At 38.8% G+C, this 23,195-nt stretch overlaps 1 protein-coding gene across 2 annotated transcripts in view; it reads right to left on the bottom strand.

The window, feature by feature from the left end:
- TTC17 (tetratricopeptide repeat domain 17) overlaps positions 1-23,195 on the bottom strand; it is a 156,081-nt gene that overhangs the window by 38,886 nt on the left and 94,000 nt on the right. Inside the window, exons 17-22 of one of the 2 annotated variants that reach the window (XM_082844325.1) lie at positions 22,732-22,902; positions 8,873-9,132; positions 8,238-8,391; positions 3,674-3,794; positions 1,612-1,771; positions 609-692 (exon numbers count right to left, since the gene is read on the bottom strand). In XM_082844325.1, coding sequence (XP_082700451.1) covers positions 609-692; positions 1,612-1,771; positions 3,674-3,794; positions 8,238-8,391; positions 8,873-9,132; positions 22,732-22,902 — 950 coding nt within the window. The remainder of the gene's footprint in view (positions 1-608; positions 693-1,611; positions 1,772-3,673; positions 3,795-8,237; positions 8,392-8,872; positions 9,133-22,731; positions 22,903-23,195) is intronic. The other variant, XM_082844326.1, reaches the window with a different exon arrangement.

The raw sequence follows: 23,195 nt of genomic DNA, 5'->3' as shown, positions 1-23,195 counted from the left end.
GAAGTGGAGTCGACCCTTTTAATCACTATTTTATGTTACCTCTTCAATATCATTATAATAATAAAGTGGAGAGATTCTTAACCATAAAATAATTAAATTTAAAAGCTTCCTCTTTATACAAATATCACACAGAGGCAGATGAACAGTCTTAGAGACTCTTAATTATATTTTCTGTAGGCTGTATGAAAATATAGTTTTGCAAATATTTTTCATGATTTCAAAGAAAAAAAGATATTTCAAGATGTGATTCCCACCCACCATCCAAAATACCAAATATTCTTTATCACCAAAAAAGGAACACCTGACTTATTTCCCATACCTAGATTCCATAGTTCACAGTGGCATCACCTGAATATATCCACGCTGGACTATAAAAGAGAAAACTGACCATGTAAAGTTTAAGCACAGAAGGTCAACAAAGCAGCAAAAAAGAATACTAACCAACTGATGGAAAAAGTAATGGAAAAGTGATTGAAACATTTCATGTCATCCCTTCGGTACCAAGTATTAAGTAACTAACAGAACAGGTCAGAGCCACAGAGTGGCAAATAATCAGGAAAAGTTAGAAAGTGGGCAATAGTTTAGAGCTTTCCTACAGAGTGACTTACCTTTTCCAAAACTTTGGCAATTCGGGTGCCAATTTGTTCAAGTGACTGTTGTGGATATTGGTCTTTGCCAAGATTTTGCAATACCTGGTATAGGGAGAAAGATGGTAGATTAGAGGAATGAAAATGAGGTGAGGTCTGGTGACACTGCTGACGCTGAGTTGGGCACTGTACCACAGGTGCAGACTGCTTCTCTGGGGTACCTGCTGTGGTCCTGTTGGTAAAGCATTTTGTGGAAGATACACTGAAGGCCATTTTACCATCCCCTCAGCCTTCTCTCACTTAACAAAAATTATGGACACGTAAAACACATTCATTATAGTATTACAGAATATAGAGTAAGTAAAATAAAAAGCACTTGTAATCCTGTCACCCAGACACAACCACTGTTGATATCTCTTATGTATCTTTCAGATATTTTTCTATATACACATATATTATTTCTCTCACAGACTGTATACCATGGGATCACACTGTAAACTATTACCTACATTTTCACATAATATATTCTAAAAGTTTCTTCATGCCAATACATATATTTCTACTACATCTTTCTTAATGGCTCTTATTGTATACTATCTCACATCTATACCAAAACTTAGTTAACAAATCCTCTACTTATTTAACATGCCTCTGCTGTGGCATGTTTTCCAGTTATTCTTCTATGTATATGCTGGGTCTGTCCTCTTTCCCTTCCTTCTTAAGAATGTCAATAGGAGGATTAACTGCCCCAAATATTTCTCACGAACAGCCTCTGTCTGATGGCAAGCAGAACGCTACCCACCTCAAGGAATAAATCAGAATTAAAATTTCCTGCTCATAAAAAAAAGCATAAGCTCAGTCACAGGGCCTGAAAGAAATCAGGCTTTGCCTAAGCCACCTATATGACAGCCATCTGAAAATAGGCAAAAAAATACGGCCTGGCTGCTTGTGCTTTCTGCTATCAGTTGCATCATGACTGTGGGACTAAAAACCACAGAGAGGCTGAATAACGCCGAGCACTCACCTCTGTTAACTGGCTCTCGCCCGTGTAGTGGAGGCTGGCTCGGTTGGAAACCCCCTGCAAGTGGTCCAGGGTGTGCATGCTCGTGGGGAGATTGCCATTGCAAACAGGTTCCATAGCTGGCTGCTGTATTGGGGTGGCAAAGTCTATGTGCTCTGTGATGCTGAAAAATGGAGAGGACCACCTTAGCCGTGGAAAAATTGAGTGGGTGGGGAGAAAGAGCATTAATAATCAGCTGACCATAACTTCAACATATTCTTAGAAGTGTCTGGCACCACAGAATCTCACAATGGAAGAGACTTCAGAAGTTATTTAGCCTGATCTCTCATTTTACAGGCACAAGGACTCCAGTGCCTGGTAATGACCATCTGTTGAATGTATGAATAGACATCGTACCCCGGGTCAAAGCAGCAGTGTTGGGATCTGAGTCTTGAACTCAGTATTTTCTCAGTCTCCTCAAGCTGCCTCCTTTCTATGCACCGTGATGTCTGATTTCCTTACTGCTGCTTGGCCACTTTTTCTCACCGGGGAGGTTTTAAACCAGATGGGTTTTCTTCTAGGACTTCTTCTTCCAGGGTACAGATAGTGATAAATACCCACAGGTGGTTCTTATCTTTTACTTTCCCTCTATGCACAGAAGTACACTTGTCCCCACAGAAAAAGTTACCTAAAGTTTAGACAGTAAATGTTATACAGATCCAGCTATTCACTGTATCTATGTATAAGATATAAGTACTTCCCTTCATGGTTCCAAAGGGGTCATTTTCCTGCTATAGACAGGCTAAATGTTATACCCTATCATATATATATCATATATACTGATGTGGCAAATTGGCACTGCCAAATTTTGTTATAGCTACTTAAAAAGTTTAACACATATTATGCAAACATTCATTCATTCATTATTTATTCACAGCCTATTACACATCAGATATCAGGGTTATAATAATTAACAAAACATATCCATTTCCCACAGTTATGATGCTCATAGTCTTGTGATAGTCGGTTATTACAGGTGTGATGAATTGTAAAAGATAAAAACACAGTGCAATGTCAGTTTACTACAGGAGGGTATATATTTCCTCCATGCTGATGGAGGAAGGAGGTGGTTAATGAAGGACTTCCTGCGGAAGAGGTTTAAGTGGAGACCAGAAGGAGGAGTATGAATTAACCAGGAAGGGAGAAGGTGCTGAGAACACCAGCACAGGCAAAGGAGATACTACATGTGAAGGGAGGGAGGGGGGAGGGCAAAGCTGAAGATGGAAAGACACGCAGGGAGCAAATCATGAAGGGCTCTGTGGGCCACTGTGAACAGCGATATTTATAAGTTACTAGAGTATTTTAAGAATTATTTGACTTATATTTGAGGAATAATGCTGAGTACTGTGGACAGCATGGACTGAAGAGATGCAAGAATGAATAAACCAAGAGGACCAGCTAGGAGGCCACTGAATGAATCTAAGTGGAGATGACAGTACTCTGGTTTAAGGAGGCCACAGTGGGGATGAAGAAAAGCAGGTGGTTTTGAAAAATATTCAAAAGTTCTGGGAGTAGAGCAGTCTGACTAGGAGTGATTGTAAAATAAGAAGGCTTAGTGGTAAATCTTGGGGAACCCCAATGCTTAAAAGGTAGAAAAGGGGCCAACAAAAGAGACTGAGCACCCAGGCAGGAAAAAGCAGCTGTAACACAGGCAACCTTGCTCGCCTGGGTCCCGGGCGGCGCTTGTAAATCCGGATTTGCTCTGGCTCCCTTTGTAAGCACACCATGTCAGGGGGGTTTTGTGCTTTGATTGAGAGAGATCCAGTCTTTAATTCAAACTAAGTAAGTTAGCCGTGACTTCTAGATAGCTTAGAAAGTATGGGTGAAGGCACTGAGAAGGGGGCACGTCGACTGTTTCAGTACAATGGGCTGAGTCCAACTGTGATATCCTCTGAACCACCAACCCTAGAGAGGACGACTCTTCTAGTAGCTGTTGACAAAGAAGGGCAGCCATGAGGTCAGCTGGGGCCCAGTGGGGTCACTGGTCACAAATGCCATGAAGAAGGGAGAGGTTTAAGATACTCACTCAATGTTTTTTGAAGAAACTGCAAGCCAGGTACTCACGATGGCCGTCAGCTCTACCCAGCGGAGTTTGAGGCACTCGTCCGGGCTGGGCCATCCCAGACTCTGGTAGTCACGCTTTTTTCCTGGAAGGAAAGTATGTCATCAATCGACATGACTGCAAAGAACAGAACGTATAGTGTCTTATGCCCTGGTGATTACTTCATCCAGATTGGTATATTGGAGGTGCCAGTCATTCTTCTAGTCTAGAATTTCTACCACCTAGAGAACTAACTAAAATCTTGTCATTCACAGCTATGGGAATAACAATCATCTTTGAGTAAAGCCTTGTTTTCAAAGACAGATGATGAAGTAAAAATAAATGTGCCCTTTATGGATTTAAGACTGAGATAAGGGTCAAAATACTGTTCAATGTTAACATTTTACCAACCTTAATTTTTACCTTTCTATTGCTTTCTATTCAAAATTTCTATTCTATTTTACAATCATTACATTTTGATTTTATAGAGACAACTGTTAAGTCAGGAGAAACATATATCTCTAAAGCAGGGTTTCTTAAGCTGCTACTACTGACACTGTGAGAGCTGTCCTGTGCACTGGAGGATGTTTGGCAGCATCCCTGGCCTCTACCCAACAGATGTCAGCAGCACCCTCCCTGACATAGGACAACCAAAAATGCCTCCAGATACTGTCAAATGTTCCCTGGGAGGGCGACGTCACTCCTGGTAGAGAACCCCTGCTGTAAAGAAAAGCAGTAGGTTAGAGAATAATGATGATAATGAAAGGTTATCATTTATTTCCAGAGCACTTACCATGTGTTCAGGTCCTGTGCTAAGGGCTTTATATCTGTATCCTCATGAGGCAGATTTTAATCCTCATTTCTCAGATGAGAAAACAGAGGCTCAGAGAAATCAACTGACTTGCCCAGGGTCACCTGCCTACTAGGTGGCAGAAATGGGATTCAGATCCAGGTCTGTTTGACTCTAACGTGCACATTCCCAATCATGCTATTTAAGGCTTTACTGGGCTTTGAAAGCTCTGTTTATGGTACCCTTCAAAGGTACTACCTTTTGGGTGTAGGCCCTTTACTTAAATCAAGTCCCCAAGAAAAGAGCAGAATTAAGTCCTATCTAGGAAGGATTCTTCTGAAGAAATTCGACTGGAATGGACAGGAAGGAGAACTTTGGTTCTGTATAGCTCTTTTTATACTGTAGGAATTTACCAATGATAGAAAACTGTTTAAGACATAGGCAGGGCTTTAGATTTAGATTTTAATAGAACAGAAAAAAACAGTTTGGAAGAGTTTCAAATGAACCTTGTTTAAATGAATAAGTTAAAGAGTTGAACCATAGGTTTCACAATAAGGATTATTTTTCTTTTATGTTTAAGAAATTCACTTGAAAAATATTTATTGAGCATCTGTTATAAGAGACTGGGAACTGTGTTAAGACACTAGGGATACAGAGAGGAATAATAAAAGGGCCTGCCCTTGAGCTCACAGTCTACTGAGGAAGGTAAACAAACAAATTATTAGAACACAATAGGGTTAAGTGCTAGAGTGAAGGTACAGAACAGCTGCATAGAGGGGACAGCAACTAATGCTGCCTGAAGGTACCAAGGAAGAGATGGCATTGGAGTTTGAAGTGTAAAGATGAGTGACATTTTAGCACCGCTGAGGTGGCAGAAGGGCATTCCAGGCAGAGGGAACAGCATGTGCAAAGACAAGGAGGTAAAACAAGAGCAGTGTTGGTTCAGAGAATGGTACTGAAGGGGAGAGAAAGGCTGGGCTGTAAACAGTCTTGTGCACCACACTAGAAAGTTTGGTCTTTATGCTGCAGGCACTGGGGAGCCTTTGAGCGCACCACTCTCCACCTTGTTCACAAGGATATCATAAGACACTCTGTTAAATGCTTTGCTTTAATCTAGTTACATTATGTCTATGACACTTTCCTGGCCTTCCAGTCTACTAGCCCTCACCAAAGTAGGAAATGAAATTAGCTAGGCATTATTAATTTTATTAATTCTTAGAAAATCTACAATGGCCCTTAATGATCCCTACTCTTCCCCCATTGGCTCACAAAGTACTGGTTTAATAATTTGCTTTAGAACTTTGTCAGAATTTATCACAAACTCCTTATCATTTGGTAGTGGACAGAATCCATACTTATTTGAAAATTGGGATACTGAACCTCTCCAGTCTTCTCTTGCTTTAGAACTTTTCACTTTAGTGACAGTGACACTTTAGTTCCATGACCTCATTTGCAAGTATATTCAGTGCCCTACCCAGGCCCACCTCCTTGAATCCATTTAAAATTGTCTAAGTGCTCTCCTATCATCTCAACCACCCTGAGCTTTAATTTTCACTTTTACAAGAAATTTTTAGTTTTTGTTTGTTAAAGTAATATAGGCTTATTACAAAATATTTAGAAAATGGAAAAGAATGTAGAAGAAAACAGAAAATCACCTGCAGCCCTATGAGCACCCAGAGATGATAATTTATGACATTTTAGTGTATTCTCTCCTACACTCGTTTCTATGTGCTTGTTTATTTTAGCATATTTCATCAAATCTAAGATGTCATCAACTGTAAGGTACACATTATTTTACATGATTTAAGAAAGAAAAATGTTGCCAATTATTAGTTAAGATACTATCAATTGTAAGATGATCTCAATTTCAGAGATACTGAAATGTGAAAAAAATGTAGTCAAAATATAGTATATTTACTATTTTACAAAAATTGAAGTATTCTCTATATATGCTAGTCTATAAACTGCGTTTGTTCACCTACTAAATTATAAACATCTTGGCTGCACAGTACAAGGCAAGAACATGCTGTCATTTATTTAGGCAACTATCATCATTTAGGTATTTTTCAAATTTTTATTATGAGAAGCAGCACGATGATCAATCTCTGTACTTCTGTCTTTCACACTTGTAAGATATATTTAGGGTAAATTACTAGAAGTAGAACTGTTGGCATTTTTAAAAAGTTTCTGATACATCTAGTCAAACTATCCCAAAATTCACTTTATTAACTCTCACTGTGTATTACACAAATAATTTGACAAGCAAAACTGGCGGATCACATCTTATGTTTGCACTTCCTTGACTGCTAGCGAGGCTGAACATTTTATCACGTTTAGTGGCTGTGTGTGTGTGTGTGTGTGTGTGTGTGTATGTGTGAGTGTGTATGTGGTGAATTGCCTATGTACTTCGTACGTATTTTATTGAAATGCTGTATTTTTTTCTATCAATTTGTAGGTGTTCTTTAAATGATGTTGATATCCTTTGCTTATCATATATTCTGTAAATATATATAAACATTCTGCAAAAATACTGTTTCAATCCTTTGTCTTTCTATTTTGTAGTGTTTTCTGATGCCAGAATTGTTTTATTTTTCTTTTTCTCTCTGCTTTAGAAAGTCCTTTTTCACCTTAAAAGTATATAAATATCCATTTGAATTTTCCTCTTTTATGTTTTTATTACATTTACTACTTAATCCATTGAAAGTTTCATTGCTATAATCATGTTTTATAGTTTGAATATCTTTTTCCTTGCTACTGCAGACGGAGCTACTAGAGGAAGTGTTGCTTTCTTTCCATAACATGTTAGCACATGCTCTTTTTCTTAAACAGTAAAGCTACTTCATACTTTCAACTCTAGTCATGACAAAGTATCCTTTTTGGTGTCCTTAGTACTTTTCTCAAATCACAGATCATTCTGGGATTTAGCCAAGTTGACCTCATTCTTTACATTTTATTATGTGTCCTTTGCTTTCAGCTTTGGTAAATACAACTTAAATAAGACACATTTTCATGAACTTACCTTGAATTTTTGAAGTCTAAGACAGTGAAAATATCCTTTTAAAAACGGAGACTTCTTTTAAAAAAAGAAATTCTATCACCACTATTTCATTGTTGGAAAAGAAAGTCAACTGGACTCATGGCAATGGCCTGGAACCTGGAGTCCAAAGATAGACTTCGGGACAACTATGAACCCTGAAAGTACATGCCAAATTTTGATGTAAATGCATTTTTTTTTTTCTGGGGAGTAGTTCCAAAGCATTTATCCAAATACTTAAAGAGACATCTGACAAACAAAATGTTACTAAATAGTTAATACTTATCGAGTCCTACGTGCCCAGTTCATTTAAAGCACTTTACATGTATAAACTCATATAATACTCACAACCACCCTATAAGACAGATGCAATTATCGCCATTTTATAGATAAGGAAAATGAGGCACAGAGAACTAAATGCCAAAACTGGTGTGTGAAGCCAGGGAGCCTGTCTCAAACTTACAGTTTTACATATTAAACTAGACTGTTAGGAATTAATAGGATATTTAAGTTCAAGATGGTAAGATTGTAAGTCAAATGGCCAATGGTAAAAAAAAATCAAGTATATGTCAAACAAAACTTTTTATATCGATGACTGATTTCTTGCTCACTTGGTTCAATTACGTTCACATCTGATTTACTTCAAGCTGCAAACACACCCTTTGTGAGAACTGAGACAGTGAAATCTGAAAGAAGAAACTGGCATATTAAATAGTCAAATTTACCTTGTGGCCCAGGAGATGCCACCTTTGGGCCAGTGATCTCCAGGTTTGCTTGGTTACGATGTACATTTTCTGCCTGATTCAATTCTACCTTTTTCCCAGGAGTTTTCTTATGATCTCCTTTGGGTTTCTTTACACGTTTGACTTGGAATGTGATCTGGGAAACGAAAACATGTTAGGGACAAATGAGACCAGTTATCACTTCTGTCCATGGCTGTGGGTATTGGTGGCTTTAAGAATAATCAGCCTTGTGCTAGGGTTAAGTTCTTTCCTTCAGTTTAATTCTTAAAGATCTAGATGAAAAATGTTTAGTGAAATAAATAAAATAACCTAGCCTTGAAGGGTATAGAGGAAACTGAAAAGTAAGATGTCTGAACTGGGCTGTTCCCAAGTCTGCATGCTTTGAGTGTGGTTTCACACCCATCCCACTTCCTTTGCCTCCTGGAAGAGCCAGCGATACCTAAGAAACATGAAATGCTTCTGGCAGTACAATTCCCATGTGAAGGCTGACTGGAACGTGGAGTAAAGTAGAGCCATGCACCCAATAGAACCCTTACACTTTGCAAACTAGAAGCACCTCCCATACCCCCAAAGACCTGGGCTACAATTTGATAAGAATTGAGTTAGCAAACACTTACCCACTCTGTTGCTTCATCATCTTCACTTCTGCAGTCTCCATAGCAAGAGCTTCTGGCCACTCCATCCTGGGGACCTTTCTTCAGTACTCGTATCCCCTGTAAGTCCAGACGCCGTCCTTTCATCTCTAGTGCTCCCCCAAAGCCTTCCAGAGGCCATGCCTGTTGAAATTCATCCACCAAAGCTAAAATCTCTTCTGACATTTTTGTTTCATCTGAATTCTCCATCTCATCAGAACCATTGCTTTCCTCAACCACTGTACCTGCAATTCAAGTGCCAGCATGTTATTAAAAATTACAATCATTCAAGTACTTGAGGGACTCCAAGCATGCTTTCTGAGAGAAGTTCTGGCTCTGTTCAGAGGCACTTCTATAGTCCATCTTCATAAAAATACCATTCAACATCCTCTAAATTCATAATATAATATCATCTTTGTCATCTAGCTTTTGTAAAAAACCTGGCTGAGCACAATGGCAGCAGCTAGATGGCAGGAGGTCATAGATTATGTCACTAGTGAGCACGAAGATGGCCATGTTTTTAAAAATTATTTTTAAAATAAATTTATTTATTTATTTATTTGGGCTGTGTTGGGTCTTCATTGCTGCACGCAGGCTTTCTCTAGTTGCAGCGAGCGGGGCTACTCTTCGTTGTGGTGTGTGGGCTTCTCGTTGAGGTGGCTTCCCTTGTTGCAGAGCACAGGCTCTAGGTGTGCGGCCTTCAGTAGTTGTGGCACATGGGCTCAGTAGTTGTGGCTCGTGGGCTCTAGAATGCAGGCTCAGTAGTTGTGGCGCATGGGCTTAGCTGCTCCGCAGCATGTGGGGTCTTCCCGGACCAGGGCTCGCACCCGTGTCCCCTGCGTTGGCAGGCAGATTCTTAACCAATGCGCCACCAGGGAAGTCCTGAAGATGGTTATTTTATATGTGTATTTTTTGGGGAAAAAAACCCAACTTGCTCTAGACATGAGACAGAGATGGCAAAGATGAAGTTTATTATGAAATATTATTTACTTAATATATATATAGGATTCTTCAAGCTTTATTCAAATAGCATATGAAATATCATAGCTGTTCAGACCATACAGTCTGCCTCAACTGAACAATGATTTGTTTAGTGGAAAATTATCCTAATTCCACATGAAGGCTCCCATTTTCACTAATGGCTAATATAAGAAATAGCAATATACTAGTGTAATTTTTTTCTAAAATGGTTATCAAGATATTTATTACATTGCTCATGCTTCTTATATAAAGACTCTCATGGATGTTTCTCAGTGCAATGGCCTAGTAAAAATTCTTTCTTGAGAAGTCAATATGTTTCCATTATTATACACTGCAGGTTACACACCTTACAAGCCCCTCTCTATGCTTACCTAGAAAGCTTAAGGCAAAATTAGTCTAAGTTTCTTAATAGAATGCCTTCCTTTCTTAAAAAAATTCTTTACTATTTAACTTTTGCTATTTTGAATTAATAGCTCAATCTTATATTGTGTGTTCTGTGAAAGGTATCGTCAATCCTTTTTGGAAGTGTACAGGGTATAAAAACAAACAACAAATGGAATGCCTCCTTCTGTAATATGTACCCACTGGACAACCTGAGAGCTTGGGGTTGATTGTTCACAAAATGCCAGTCTACGTTATCCCAATAAACTTCAATTGGTCATTCTGGCTCGCTCACTGATTTAGAACATGGCATTAATAAGGTCAACGTCAGGAATCTCATAACCATATCACCAGACCTATAGCCACAGTGAGTAACCCATTTTAGAAATGCATAGTTTTAGTTTCTGAGGAGGCTTGGGGTAAGAAAGATGGCTGATTACCATGGCTAAAAACAAAGCTTTGAGCCCCTCTCACAGAAGGTCTGCAGCGTCACCCTTAGCTCTCTGGTGGCATCTCTTATCTCCTATCCCACTTTCTATTCCAGAATGTGGGAAGGTCATTGCCAGGCTGAGAGTCCTGCAAGAAATCTCTTGACATTCTTGAAAAAGCTATAGGGCTCTTCCGTTTGTTAACACGTGACTACAAAATGTACTGCTGCCCTTTCAAGTAAGTTTCTTTTAGGTTTTCTGAGCCAATCTGCTAGATTCTATTGCTTAACATTGTCATTAATGTTCTGAAAAAGAATAAAGTAAAATAGGGGTGTGTAAAGTCTTTTTCTTTAGGGTATTTAGATAAAAATGGTTGGTTACTTGCCAAAATTATGTGGCCAGTAGTATAAGTAGGCTGGACAAAGAGTTTTTATTTTTAGTTTCTATCTTGTTTGCTACTATATTCCAAATGTCCAACATTGCAGCACCTGGCACACAGCAGGCACAAATAGCTGTAGAATCAATTAATGGGAACTCAGGAATACTTTGCTTTGTGAGATCCTTGAGGATCTGCTGTTCCTCTTTCTGCCCTGTCCTGCTGGAAATTCAAGACTTTTTAAACTCTAAAAAGTGTCATCTGTTAAAGTACTGTCAACCCAGATGAAAGGTAAGCAAACAGAAAGGCAGGCACCATGTTTTCAGCATAGTGTCTGGCATACTACGTGACTTACAAACGTCTCAGTAGCTAATTCCGGAAAGCAGCTGAAAAGGATTGCTATAGGGATCCCAAACAGGAACTTAATTAGAATTGCCTGGCAACTGAGCTGTCTCTAAGTACTCCTCATGTTATTTTAGCTTCTTCTCCTTCTTTCTCCTATGGCCATGGGGTTCCTTGCACCTGGTCCTGAGACAGAAGAGGATTTTTGATAGATTTGGCCATAGCCAAGAATACGGGTTTAAAGAAAAGTGGCTTTTGGTCAAAGGTAGACAGCAGGTAACTAATTCCCCAGTGTATAGTTAGAGCTGCATAGGGATGCGGTGTGTGGAAGCCTTATTTCCATTCAGTAACTACTACTATCTAGAAAGCATTCATGTTTTTTAGTTGCAGAGAGGTCCCAAAGGTTGATACTTCCCCGTGCCCTTACCATATGGTAATAGATATCATTATCAAGAAGTTCTTAGAGAAGGGGCCTTTCATTGATGAAAATCAGCATTCAACTGAGAGACTATGGAACTTGCTGCAGTCTGTTGCAGCCGGCAGCCATTCGGCCTTTTCCAAGGCTGCTGGGGTCGGGGTGATAGCAATTCTTAGAGAACACCACCAAATAAAGGTGAGGAATGGGGAGATCATAAATGTGCTACGAGTGAGGAAACGTAAACCAATCTTTATTTATTTAGACCCTATTACATGCCCATCTCCATGCTGGGAGCAAAAGGAATCTGGTCCCAAGGAATTAAAGATAATCAAGCTGGAGACACAAAACTATACATCAATACATTAAACAATGAGAGAACAATTACATTAGATTTTTTTTTCTAAAGGAAAAACACAATTGAATGTGGTCACAAAATGCTTCTTACAGGAGAGTAGACTACCTGAGGCAGGATTCAGACAGAACAGAGGTTCAGGGAGGGCACTCCCCGACTGATGAAACTAAAAAAGCAGGTATGTATATACTCACATACCCATACACACCCATATAGATACAGGCATAAGGAAGGTATATGTGAAGGCACTACCAATTTTAAATTAACTAGAACAAAAAACATGTACAGAGTATATCAGCAAATAAGATATTTGGGGAAGGTGGGTGACACTGAGAGTATCTGGGAAAGTCAGGAAGAAGATTCATTGTAAAGGGAGCCTCTAGTATGTTAAGCAAAGAATAACAAGATGAGAGCCACAATATTTATAACGGTTAGATTAGTAAATCAGCTGGTGATTTAGGAGTTAGGGGGTGGAGGACAGAAGGAAGACAGAACACAGGACAATTATAAAGGTGCTTCAGCAATCTCTATAGGAGTTATATAAAGAGAAGGTGACAGGCTGGGGGTAAATGGGAGATTTTAGAAAGGGAGGGAAAGAGGTATGAAGAAATTTCAATGAAGAAAAATTAATAGAATTTGGTAATTATATGGATATAATGGCAAACAGAATAAATCCAAAGATGATGTCAAGATTTTTTTACTATGTGAAATTTTAGCATCTGTGAATATGAAAACATAATGTTATTTACAAAGATGATGGTACTGGTAGAGGACAATAGGATAGTGTTGGGATTTCAGAAGCTTATTCATTCATTAATTCATTTAAACACCTGTTGTTATGTGCTTAAGAATATGCTGAGGGCTCAGGATATAACGACCCATGGAGCGATGGTCTAGGCTAGAATGGATGGAGGAACATATCTCCAGACATTGTCCAATAAGCAGCTGGAAATACAGAAGTCAGGTCTGGAGAAAGGTCCGGACTAGAGAGGGATCTCAGAAGATTTTAAGTTATACTTGAAGTAGGAAGAAAAAGTAAATATTAGACTGCTGCTTGCGGGGCAGATGCTATGATGAAAACTGGAAACAGAGAGACTGAGACCCATATCTTTATTTTTTCTTTATCTTCTTCAACATGTACCATTTTCAAACTGGAAAAAGGAGAATAAATATTGTGAAGTGAAGAGACTGAGCACTCGCAGTGAGGCTTGTATGAGTTCATGTTTTTTCACTTTGATGAATCTTATCTCAGGGTACTGGGAAAACTCACAGCTGAGTCTGTGAGGTAATCTGGCAAGAATCACAGGGACAAGGAGAAGTGTTGAGAGATGGAGAGAAGCGTATGTAGTTCTGATTAGAAAAAGAAAACAACAAACAAAAAACAGAAAGAAAAAAAAAAAGGAAGAAAAAAAGAAGCCCAGGGCTTCCCTGGTGGCGCAGTGGTTGAGAGTCCGCCTGCCGATGCAGGGGGCACGGGTGCGTGCCCTGGTCCGGGAAAATCCCACATGCCGCGGAGTGGCTGGGCCCGTGAGCCATGGCCACTGAGCCTGCGCGTCCAGAGCCTGTGCTCCGCAATGGGAGAGGCCACAACAGTGAGAGGCCCGCGTACTGCAAAAAAAAAAAAGAAGTCCACTATAACTTTGCAACATTCCAGACACACCTGGAAATTCATGGTCTGGGTACCACAGTTGAAGAGATTTTCAAAGTGGACCATATTCATAGAAAAGTGACTTGGTGAAAGTACTCAAAACCATGTTAAATGAAGAAGGACTGAAGAAATCAAGGGTGATCCCATAGTAGGAAGAGTAGCTGATATACTGCGCGCATGTGCGCGCGTGCGCGCACGCGCGCACACACACACACACACACAATCAGACTTGAAAAATATTTTGCTAGAAAGATTAAAAAAAAAATTCCAGAGTGAGTACTTCAAGGATGCTGAAGGGACTAAAAACTATAATAAAGAGAAATTATTGAAGAAAGTGTGGACATTTAGCTAAAAGAAACAAAAACATGGCGGGTGGGTAGACAGGAACAATACTCATCTTCAAATATCTAAGGAAATGTGACATTAGTGAGAGGCAAGACTTCGTTAGCCTCAGAGGGCAGGACTAGAAACGAGAAGTCATATTTTAGCTCAATATTAGGAAAGACTTATGAATGGTCAGAACTGGAATGGGCTACCCAGGGAGAGCCTGAGCTGCCCATGCCTGGAGGAGAAGCAGAAGCCAGACTATGCTGGGAACACTACTGAGAGGGAGAGGACCCTCAGAAGGTGATTAAAAAAGGTGACTGTGTTTGATAAGAAGCAGTATTAATAATCTCGGAAGAGAGGTTTCAAGAAGAGTTTTAGGGAGTAGAGTCTGAAAAGATAAGTGCTACGTTCAAAATGAAATAGATCGAGAATAAACAGAGGTAAAGGTCACACCTTCAAAGAAATGACCAGCAAGACAAAATCCTTCCTTCAAAGTTTGGACTCAAAACATCTCCTCCAGAAAGTCTTACATGATTAATATCCATTTACTGTTAGACTGTGGTTTCTGAAGGCAAGCAGGCACATTCTACCTTTAAGGATATGTTCCTTTGTCTCACAAAATAGAAAGTATACTATGGAATTAGACAAAGTTGGTTTCAAATTAGGACTCCATCACCATAGGACCTTGGGCAATTCTGCCTGGAGTTCTAGTGCCTTCTCTGCAGCAACATGGATAGACGTGGAGGGCATTATGCTAAGTGAAATAAGTCAGACAGAAAAGGCAAATATTGTATGATATCAGTTATATATGGAATCTAAAAAATATAACAAACTAGTGAATATAACAAAAAAGAAGCAGACTCACAGATATAGAGAACATACTAGAGGTTACCAGTGGGGAGAGGGAAGGAGGGAGGGGCAATATAGGAGTAGGGGATTAAGAGGTACAAACTATTAAGTATAAAATAAGCTACAAGGATATATTGTACAACACGGAGAATGGCCAATATTTTATAACAACTATAAATGGAGGATAACCTTTAAGAATCACTATATCGTACACCTGTAACATATAACATTGTACAGCAACTATACTTCAATTAAAAAAAAGGCAGTGATCTCTTCTTTGAAGTCAGAGTATAAACCTGTGGACTGAAGACTTAATGCATAAACAATGGCATAAAATTTCAAGCCAGTAATCAGAAGACACAAAAGGCTTAGATTAAATTACTCAGACTAAGGTAGGCAGGGAAATGATTCACTTCTGAGAAGAAAACAACAATCATGAGTTTTCATTTGCACCAGTGGTGCTCTTCCTTCTTTTATCTGGGTTAGGATAGTTAAGAGAAGACTGAGAATTTGGAGAAAATAACCTAGAAAAGCAAATAGGGAATTGTTCCTGTAATAACTCTTGAGCAAAAATGTCAGGGCCCCCTTTACTGACGTTCATTGAGCAGATACTGTGTGTATGTATTTGTGAGGACTTTAGCTCACAAGCAGCCTCTAGGTCGGGAAGCACCAGAGTCACACCTGTGTTTGCATTGATAGAAATGAACATTTCCTGAGTTCCATCTGTGTGCTAGTCCATCTCTGTACTGGTAGAAATGTTTCCCTAAGTTATTTCATTTAAATATTCAAGAGCACTCTGAGGCTTTTTTTTTTTTTTGAGGTAAGGAAGGCTCAGCTTGCCCAAGATTTAACAACTAAGTAGGTGACGGAGCCAGGACATGATAACAATATCTCTGACTACAAAACCTACGCTCCACAGATCAGGTTTCGGGGGCAGAAATTCTGGAGTATATGATGAGCTATTAAAGCAGTGGTTTTTAAAATGTTAATCAGCTACACGATTTTCACCAATCCTTAGCAAAGTGAGAAGCAAAACAAGAACATATATCTAAAGTTATAATACACACACACAACTTATATGTCCATCCAGATACACACTTGTTGGTGTAAAGTTGCCAACTGTCCATTTTTGAGAAAGACTGACCTTTATTCTAAGATTGCCTTTGTACTTTTTTGATATTAAAATGTTGTTTTATAAAATAATGGTAATAGCAGATGCTAGTTTTCTTTAAAAATTACCTTACAAATTAAAAAATAAAGTTCTAATCTATCAAACCCTTATTTCTTTTTTAAAAAATGTTACTTTATTTTTTTATACATCAGCTTCTTATTAGTTATCCATTTTACACATATTAGTGTATTTATGTCAATCCCAATCGTCCAATTCATCACACCACCACCACCAACCCCCGCCAATTTCCCCTCTTAGTGTCCATACGTTTGTTCTCTACATCTGTGTCTCTATTTCTGCCCTGTAAACTGGTTCATCTGTACCATTTTTCTAGGTTCCACATATATACGTTAGATACGATATTTGTTTTTCTCTTTCTGACTTACTTCACTCTGTATGACAGTCTCTAGATCCATCCATATCTCTGCAAATGACCCAATTTCGTTCCTTTTTGTGGCTGAGTAATATTCCATTGTATATATGTACCACATCTTCTTTATCCATTTGTCTGTCGATGGACATTCAGGTTGCTTCCATCACCTGGCTATTGAAAATAGTACTGCAATGAACAATGTGGTGCATGTGTCTTTTTGAATTATGGTTTTCTCAGGGCATATGCCCAGTAGTGGGATTGCTGTGTCATATGGTAAATCTATTTTTAGTTTTTTAAGGGATCTCCATACTGTTCTACATAGTGGCTGTATCAATTTGCATTCCCACCAACAGTGCAAGTGGGTTCCCTTTTCTTCACACCCTCTCCAGAATTTGCTGTTTGTAGATTTTCTGATGCCCATTCTAACTGGTGTGAGGTGATACCTCATTGTAGTTTTGATTTCTATTTCTCTAATAATTAGTGATGCTGAGCAGTTCTTCATGTGCTTCTCGGCCATCTGTATGTCTTCTCTGGAGAAACGTCTATTTACGTCTTCTGCCCATTTTTTGATTGGGTTGTTTGTTTTTTTAATATTGAGCTGCATGAGCTGTTTACATATTTTGGAGATTAATCCTTTGTCCGTTGCTTCATTTGCAAATATATTCTCCCATTCTGAGGGCTGTCTTTTTGTCTTGTTTGTAGTTTCCTTTGCTTTGCAAAAGCTTTTAAGTATCATTAGGTCCCATTTGTTTATTTTTATTTCCATTACTCTAGGAGGTGGATCAAAAAAGATCTTGCTGTGATTTATGTCAAAGCGTGTTCTTCCTATGTTTACCTCTAAGAGTTTTATAGTGTCCGGTCTTACATTTAGGTCTCTAATCCACTTTGAGTTTATTTTTGTGTATGGTGTTAGGGAGTGTTCTAATTTTATTCTTTTACATGTAGCTGTCCAGTTTTCCCAGAACCACTTATTGAGACTCTTTTCTCCACTGTATATCCTTGACTCCTTTGTCATAGATTAGTTGATCATAGGTGTGTGGACTTATCTCTGGGCTTTCTATCCTGTTCCATTGATCTATATTTCTGTTTTTGTGCCAGTACCATATTGTCTTGATTACTTTAGTTTTGTAGTATATAGTCTGAAGTCAGGGAGTCTGATTCCTCCCGCTCCAGTGTTCTCCCTCAAGACTGCTTTGGCTATTCGGGGTCTTTTGTGTCTCCCTCTAGTTCTGTAAAAAATGCCATTGGTAATTTGATAGGGATTGCATTGAATCTGTAGCTTGCTTTGGGTAGTATAGTCATTTTCACAATATTGATTCTTCCAATCCAAGAACATGGTATATCTCTCCATCTGTTTGTATCATCTTTAATTTCTTTCATCAGTGTCTTATAGTTTTTTGCATACAGGTCTTTTGTCTCCCTAAGTAGGTTTATTCCTAGGTATTTTATACTTTCTGTTGCAATGGTAAATGGGAGTGTTTCCTTAATTTATCTTTCAGATTTTTCATCATTAGTGTATAGGAATGCAAGAGATTTCTGTGCATTAATTTTGTACCCTGCAACTTTACCAAATTCATTTATTAGCTCTAGTAGTTTTCTGGTGGCATCTTTCAGATTCTCTATGTATAGTATCGTGTCATCTGCAAAGTGACAATTTGTATTCCTCTTATTTCTGTTTCTTCTCTGATTGCCGTGGCTAGGACTTCCAAAACTACATTGAATAATAGTGGTGAGAGTGGACATCCTTTTCTTGTCCCTGATCTAGAGGAAATGGTTTCACTTTTTCACCAATGAGAATGATGTTGCCTGTGGGTTTGTCATATATGGCCTTTATTATCTTGAGGTAGGTTCCCTCTATGCCCACTTTCTGGAGAGTTTTTATCATAAATGGGTGTTGAATTTTGTCTAAAGCCTTTTCTGCATCTATTGAGATGACCATATGGTTTTTATTCTTCAATTTGTTAATATGGTGTATCACATTGATTGATTTGCATATATTGAAGAATCCTTGCATCCCTGGAGTAAACCCCACCTGATCATGGTGTATGATCCTTTTAATGTGTTGTTGGATTATGTTTGCTAGTATTTTGTTGAGTGATATTGGTCTGTAATTTTCTTTTTTTGTAGTATCTTTGTCTGGTTTTGGTATCAGGGTGATGGTGGCCTCATAGAATGAGTTTGGGAGTGTTCCTTCCTCTGCAATTTTTTGGAAGAGTTTGAGAAGGATGGGTGTTAGCTCTTCTCTAAATGTTTGATAGAATTCACCTGTGTAGCCATCTGGTCCTGGACTTTTGTTTGTTGGAAGATTTTTAATCACAGTTTCAATTTCATTACTTGTGACTGGTCTCTTCATATTTTCTATTTCTTCCTGGTTCAGTCTTGGAAGGTTATATCTTTCTAAGAATTTTTCCATTTCTTCCAGGTTGTCAATTTTATTGGCATAGAGCTGCTTGTAGCAGTAGTCTCTTAGGATGGTTTGTATTTCTGTGGTGTCTTTTGTAACTTCTCCTTTTTCTTTTCTAATTTTATTGATTTGAGTCCTCTCCCTGTTTCTTGATGAGTCTGGCTAATGGCTTATCAATTTTGTTTATCTTCTCAAAGAACCAGCTTTTAGTTTTATTGATCTTTGCTATTGTTTTCTTTGTTTCTATTTTATTTATTTCTGCTCCGATCTTTATGATTTCTTTCCTTCTACTAGTTTTTGGTTTTGTTTGTTCTTCTTTCTCTAGTTCCTTTAGGTGTAAGGTTAGATTCTTTATTTGAGATTTTTCTTGTTTCTTGAGGTAGGCTTGTATTGCTATAAACTTCCCTCTTAGAACTGCTTTTGCTGCATCCCATAGGTCAAACACCTATTTCTGAGAACCACAGGCAAATGACACACAGTGTACGGAAGTTGAAGGCCTGAGGATGAGTTTTAGTTATACGTCACCTACTGAAGATGTTAGGCATGGTACCTAACTACTCTGAGTCTCAATTTTCTCAGCTACAAGATGGGGTTAATATCTATTTCACAAGGTTAATACACAATTCATAACTCTGTAAGGTATAAAGTACCACAAAAGGTAGTGATTATCATAATAATTTATGGTTACTGGAGCGGGCTTAACTATTTGTATTTCTTTAAAATTTCCTACAAAAATAGTTTTTAAAAATTCTTTAATGTCTATGCTTGACTTTTATTATACCATACTCTTTATATTAAAAAAGAGTCTTTCTGACTCCTAACCACATACCATGACTGTGGTCCCTGTAGACTTGTCAGTATCCCAGAATTTACACAGTAAAAAAAAAAAAAAAAAAAGTTAGTAGCTAAGAGTAAAACTAGTAAGAGTCATCATTATACTATAATTAAATTAGCAATGTGAAAAGGAATGCACCCTAAGAGACAATTTGCATAATGTTGAAGGGACTTGGCAAACACCTAGCCCTAGCCAGGGCAACCATTCAGTGTTCCCAGTATGGGGATGGAATGGAACTACGTGGGAAACATGAAACTAAAGAAATTTAAACACTAGGTTATCTGCCTCAAGCAATGATGTATTTGGAAAACGAAGAGACAAAGAATAAGATTTTGGTTGGGTTTTATTCTGAATTGTCGTAGGAAAAAACTCTAATTTGGTAGTCATGAGTATTCCACTCATTAAGGAGTTGTATTGGAATAGGAAGTTTCTGTAAACTGAAAAAAATACCCCAGGACTTCCCTGGTGGTCCAGTGGTTAAGACTCCATGCTTCCACTGCAGGGGCCATGGGTCTGATCCCTGGTCGAGGAGCTAAGATCCTGCATGCCCTGTGGCGTGGCCAAAAAAAAAAACCAAACCGAAAAACCCCAAAACCCCTTAACATTACTCAGTATCAGCCTCCCTTATGATGTTCACTTGGTTGTATGGGTACCTGATGTCAGTAAGAGACATGAGGCTGCCAGGCATTAGAGAGGAGTAGACCCACTGTGAATGAACAAAGTGGCCATCTGGTTTAAAAGTCAATTTCTTTTGAGTTGGTAAATGGAAAATTAATTTCCTAAAGCCCAATGATTTCTGGTAGAACTGATGAAACTAATTCCCTAAACCTGCAAAAGTGAAGGTCACAACTTCCTCCTTTGAGGTCTAGCTTGCTTCTCTTAGACATTGTTTTTCATACACAATACCACTTAGAAGGAAACACAAAATTTTGTAATTGCTAAATATGTTAATCCAATCTACACAGGAGGGCAAAGGACACATTTCATTACTCTAACAAATATTTACTATACACAGGAATATAACGTTATAAAGGACACAATATATAAGAAGCTCACAGTCTGATGCAACATAAGACATACAAGCAATTAATATTGTATAAAATATGCCTTGACAAAAAGTAGGAACAAGACAGCAAATGGAGCAACTAAATGCTTGGAGACCTTTGTGAATGCTTCACAGAGGAGATGACATTTGAGCTGGATCTTGGAGATGCACGGGAGTTGTCTATAAAAAGCACAGAACATGCAGGGGTCCTTCTCAGCCTATGCAAAGACACGGAGGCTCAAAGCAGCATGGCACGTGAGGGAAATAGTGAAAGGTCTGTACTTCCTGCTATGCAGAGTACTAGTAGATGGTACAGTTCAGCTGGAGACAGAATCAAGGGCTAAATTGCCTCATATCCCACATTAAGACATTTGGACTCTTCCGATAGGTAACAGCTACTGAAAACTTTAAATGTAGGCAACTTACCAGATCAGGTCTGATTTCAGAAACAACTCTTTGGACACACAAGAAAGTGGTAACAGGGGTTGTTTCTGCCTTTTAAATTGTATACCAATTTCTATGTATTATCTCTCGTTTTCTCCCCTACACACATACACAACCCCTGCCTCTCTCGCACTCTCCATACATAGACTGAAGTAAAGGACTAGACATAGGGAAGCCAATAGTGAACCTACTACAACAGCCCTGGCAGAAATGAAGAAAGTCTAAATTCAGACAGTGCCACAAAGAATAGATTAGATGAAGAGATGCTATATTTAACAGGTCTTAGGGATTGATTGGACATAGTGATGACTGGATGAGTTGTGCCATTAACAGGGAGCAGGAATATAGGAACTAGAAACAGTTCAGGAAGTAGGGCAAAATGAGGACAAGTTCAATTTTAGATATGTTAAGTTTGCAATGGCTGTGGCACGTCCAGATAAAGAGACCACTAAAAAGGTAGAAATAAGATCTGGAGTCACAAAGAATGTCTTAGCTGAAAATACAGATTTAGAGTCATTGGTATACTCCAAAGTATCTGAAACACCAAGAGATAACACATGGAGGACTAAGAAAAGAAGACCAAGGTTAAGATCCTGGGTAAAAAAAATAAAAGGCAAAGTAAAGAATAAGTGAATGAAATTGAAAAAAGATATTCTGAGGATAAGGAGAAGAACCAAGAACAAGTGATATCCCAGAAGCCAAGAGGAGAAGGAGGAGAAAGTTTCAAGCGAGGAGTCGTGCACAGTTCCAAAGGCAGAAAAGAGGTTAAGCAGGACGAGTACTTAAAAGAAGTCACTGGGCTTCCCTGGTGGCACAGTGGTTGAGAGTCCACCTGCCGATGCAGGGGACATGGGTTCGTGCCCCGGTCCGGGAAGATCCCACATGCCGGCTAGGCCCGTGAGCCATGGCTGCTGAGCCTGCGCGTCCGGAGCCTGTGCTCCGCAATGGGAGAGGCCATGACAGTGAGAGGCCCGTGTACCGCAAAAAAACAAACAAACAAAAAACAGAAGTCACTCATTTTGGCAATTATAAATTGATAATCTTAAAACTTTTTAGAACAGCATAGCTCAAAATGTGGTCATAAAATGGAATTTTAGGAAAGGGCCTGGTGGGTATGCCCGTTATTTCAAATCTTTAAATTTTATTGGGTTAGTATAAATACAACTTGCTTTTTTTTTCAATGACTTACTCAATAGACTAATGACATTAAGAAGAAAGACTAGTACATAAATCAAATTTGTTCTAGCAAATGAAGATGTTGAGGTGGAGAAAACAGAAAGAAGTGTGCAGAGCATTTTCACTTTATAGCTTGCCTTCTGCCTCCCAATCTTGAGGGTCACCTTCATGATCTACAATATAGTAAGTGACTGTTAAAAGAAAGAACAAACGCTTGAGAGTAGAGAAAGCCTAAGCTTCAAGTCTGAGAGTTGATTTTACTCCAGAAGCACAGCTCAGGTCAAATCAACTTACTTTCAAGTCTAAGGACATCTGAGTCCCTCCCTGAATTCTCAACAGAGAGCACAGGGTCTTCCTCTGTTCCTGTCTCAGAGGGCTCTTCTTCAGCAGCATCCAGTGACTGTGAGTTGTCAAAATATTTCTGTTTGTCATGGCTGTTGTCCAGGGTTTTCGCATGACAATTACCTCAATGACAAGAGACACAGATAGAGCACATTAGCAACCTCTCTTGTGTAGTCCCATAGCTCAAGGTTCCCAACTATCAAGAAGAGCAAAAAGGTGACTGTCGGTTCTTCTCCAGCAGAACATGCACAAATCAGTGAGGTGGAGTGCCCAAAGGCAGACCATACTTGCGATTCAAGATTTTGCACTGAAGTTCAAGTTTCACCTGTTAGGCTATTTTAAGTATTTGGGGAAAAAACTATAACAACAAAGTTCAAGTCCCAAGATCTCCTTCCATTCATAATGAATGATTGTGA

The sequence above is a fragment of the Leucopleurus acutus genome (genome assembly GCF_964270905.1).
Source record: "Leucopleurus acutus genome assembly, chromosome: 8".
Lineage (NCBI taxonomy): Eukaryota > Metazoa > Chordata > Mammalia > Artiodactyla > Delphinidae > Leucopleurus > Leucopleurus acutus.
The sequence above is the reverse complement of the archived record's forward strand: the minus strand, read 5'-3'. Positions and strand labels throughout refer to the sequence as shown.